Source organism: Mytilus galloprovincialis, chromosome 6 (assembly GCF_965363235.1).
Source record: "Mytilus galloprovincialis chromosome 6, xbMytGall1.hap1.1, whole genome shotgun sequence".
Lineage (NCBI taxonomy): Eukaryota > Metazoa > Mollusca > Bivalvia > Mytilida > Mytilidae > Mytilus > Mytilus galloprovincialis.
In genome coordinates this window covers 53642951-53645754 of record NC_134843.1, presented here as the reverse complement: position 1 = coordinate 53645754, position 2804 = coordinate 53642951, and the positions used below count along the sequence as shown (strand labels likewise).

The window sequence follows — 2804 nt, the reverse complement described above, 5'->3', positions numbered from 1 at the left end:
ACATCATGGTATTCTGTCATTTGTTCATATGAACTTTATTCACGGCGAGGGTTGATCATTCTCATCTGCCAAGGTACAGAACCAGCGGCTGAGTTAAGATAATGTTTGAGATATTGTCTCTGCCTCTTTCCCTGCACCGTTGCACGGTTAGCACCCTGAACATTAACAACGTCAAGCAGCATGTTTCGACCCAATCTCCATTTTCCGGGTATGATCGTTTCGTTTTCGACATCTTCACGATCAACTTGGTTGATGTTCATGTTTGGGTAGCGTATTCTCATCAAGTTGTGGAGACAGACGCACGCCTGTACGATGATTGTCAGGAGAATGTTGCATGGTGGACAACAGTATTTGAAATCTCTGAGACATTATGCCAAATGCATTTTCCACTACTCTGCGTGCTCTTGACAACCTGTAGTTCAAGATCCTTTCTTCTACTGTCATATTCCGAAAAGGAAAAGGCTTCATCATGTCAGTTCTCAGTTGAAAGGCATTGTCAGCAACAAAAAAGTATGGCATGTTTCTGTCATCTCCAGGAAGTGGCTCAAGATCAGGAAAGCCAATGGTCTTATTCTGTAGTACTTCTTTCAGCTCACACTCGTTATATATTTGAGCGTCTGAAGCTGCTCCATCTGGCCCAACATCAAGCCAGATAAATTTATAATCCGCATTCACAAGGGCCATCAGGACTATTGAGAAAAAACCCTCATAGTTATAATAAGTAGATCCAGTATTTGGTGGGCACTTGCACGCAACCTGCTTTCCGTCCAACGCACCGCACACATGTGGGAAATTCCATCTGGCGAGAAATTCATTTGCTATTTCCTTCCACTCTGCTGGGGTAGTGGGACATGCGATTACCTCTGCAGCGTACTCATCAATGATGGCTTGGCAGACTTCAGGGACAAACATTGACATGGTGTTACTGGGAACCCTGAAGTCCTACTTAATACTACTGTAGCTGTCGCCGGATGCTAGATGTCTCATTGTACAGGCAAACTTCAGTCCTGGATCTAGGGCTTTCCTCCACCAGGTATCTTGTTTGGTAATTCGGGGTGTGATTCGAGCTACATTGTAGCACTTCATCGTACAGGTCAATGGGCAGCCTCATGTAGTTGGTGAAAGCGTCTGGGTCTTCTTCTCTCAGCTCTCTCATCAATGTGTCGTACTGGCCGAGCTGCCCCCTTCTAGATATCCAGGGCTTGACCCGGTATCTTCTATTTCTACCGAATCGCTGTGCCCTTCTTTTTAAATAATAATTGGCAAACAGATGGTCTTCTTCTTCTTCCAATTCCATAAGAGCAACCTGCTGTAGAAATCTGAGCATACGAGCACATTGCATGGTGGACCGGTCAAAGTACTGTCAATGAATGACACTCTCACACACACACACACACATGCTACTTAAGACAATAGCAGCTCATCTGAATCTTGAATTGCACGCATCTAAAATCCTACACTTGTCGTCATATTCGGGATGATGTCGGAACGCAATCCTATTACAGTCTGGTGTACCGCATTACAAACGGCTTTGTCTGGACTCAGTCGTTTCATATTCTGTAAGAGTCGGGACTTTGACGTGGGTATTATTGCCGAATTTCGTATTAATAATCTGACTGTTCCGGAACAGTTTCGGCAAAGACGGTTCGTATTCGGCAATATCTGAATGCAATCTGGACAAATCGGAAAAAAACAGCGATGACAAATTTCTTCAGATCATCCCCGTTCCATAGGACACCGTCCAGGACAGAGTTACGATTTTGATCCGATACAGCCGAAACTGTCACGAAATAGTCACGATTGTAATCCGACTTGACAAAATCGGCTGAGCTCCCCCGAATGGACGCACCTAACTGTCGGGGTGCTTGGTCGACCTCTCCGACCTATTCCCGATCTGTACGAATCTGGTACGAACGTATACGACTTCGTTAAGACAATGATAGGAAATTGCAGATCATTAAGGATAGAATTCCGATTTTTTAATTTTTGATGTCTTAACGCTGTCGGATCTCAAACGGGAGCAATAATCGGCACTGTGTGAACCCCGCATTACAGAGTAAAGAACAGAAACACTGAAATAAATGTAGATATTGTTTCCAAATCTATATATTATGTATATTGAAGCTCAACATAAGAAAAAAATCACACAAGAGAAGAATAACATTCAGATTACAGAATTGAACTTTGCATTATTTTCATAATTGGAAATTCTTAAAACTTAAAACTTTCTCATAAATTCTGTTTAAACAATGCATACTTCACATTTTATTTTATGCTGCACGTCAACAATATTTATTTTCTCAGATGATTTGCATTATGATCAGAGTATGAGGATGTAACTTGTAAGTGTTATCTATAAATGTGTATGTTGGTTTAAATGAATGAGAGAGGAAACCCAACATCACTATTACAACCTTAAGACTTGTAACGATCTATATTCAGTCATAAACTATCATTATAATGCTTATTCCATTTTACGTTTATAAATTGTTTCATTTTTTTCCCCAATTTTACTTTATCTAAAGATCTAATTTTATTTGTAGAGAAGAAATCATCAGAAATTCATGTAAAGAGTAACCCCCTAAAAGAAGAGACAATTCTGAAACAAAATCAACTAATGTTCAAAAGATTGATGAAACTCATCAACAAAGGACAAACAACACACAAACCTTTCTATTTTGTCCCAAAGATACATCAGAGCAAGCACAGAAATTTACTAAAGGCGAATTTTCAAAATTAATGCTGGATAGAAGCAATATGCATCTCGATATTTTGAAATATATTCCAAATTGTTCAAAAACATA

At 40.1% G+C, this 2804-nt stretch overlaps 1 protein-coding gene across 1 annotated transcript; it reads right to left on the bottom strand.

Moving 5' to 3' along the window:
• Nucleotides 1-240: 240 nt before the first annotated feature.
• LOC143078613 (uncharacterized) lies at nt 241-2135 on the bottom strand. The gene has a single exon (XM_076253467.1). The coding sequence runs from the start codon at nt 916-918 to the stop codon at nt 241-243; it is 678 nt and encodes a 225-aa protein (XP_076109582.1). The 5' UTR covers nt 919-2135.
• Between the last annotated feature and the right edge of the window lie 669 nt (nt 2136-2804).

Coding starts and splice junctions, on each gene's coding strand:
- LOC143078613 (XM_076253467.1), bottom strand. CDS start 918: ATGTCAATGTTTGTCCCTGAAGTCTGCCAAGCCATCATTGATGAGTAC.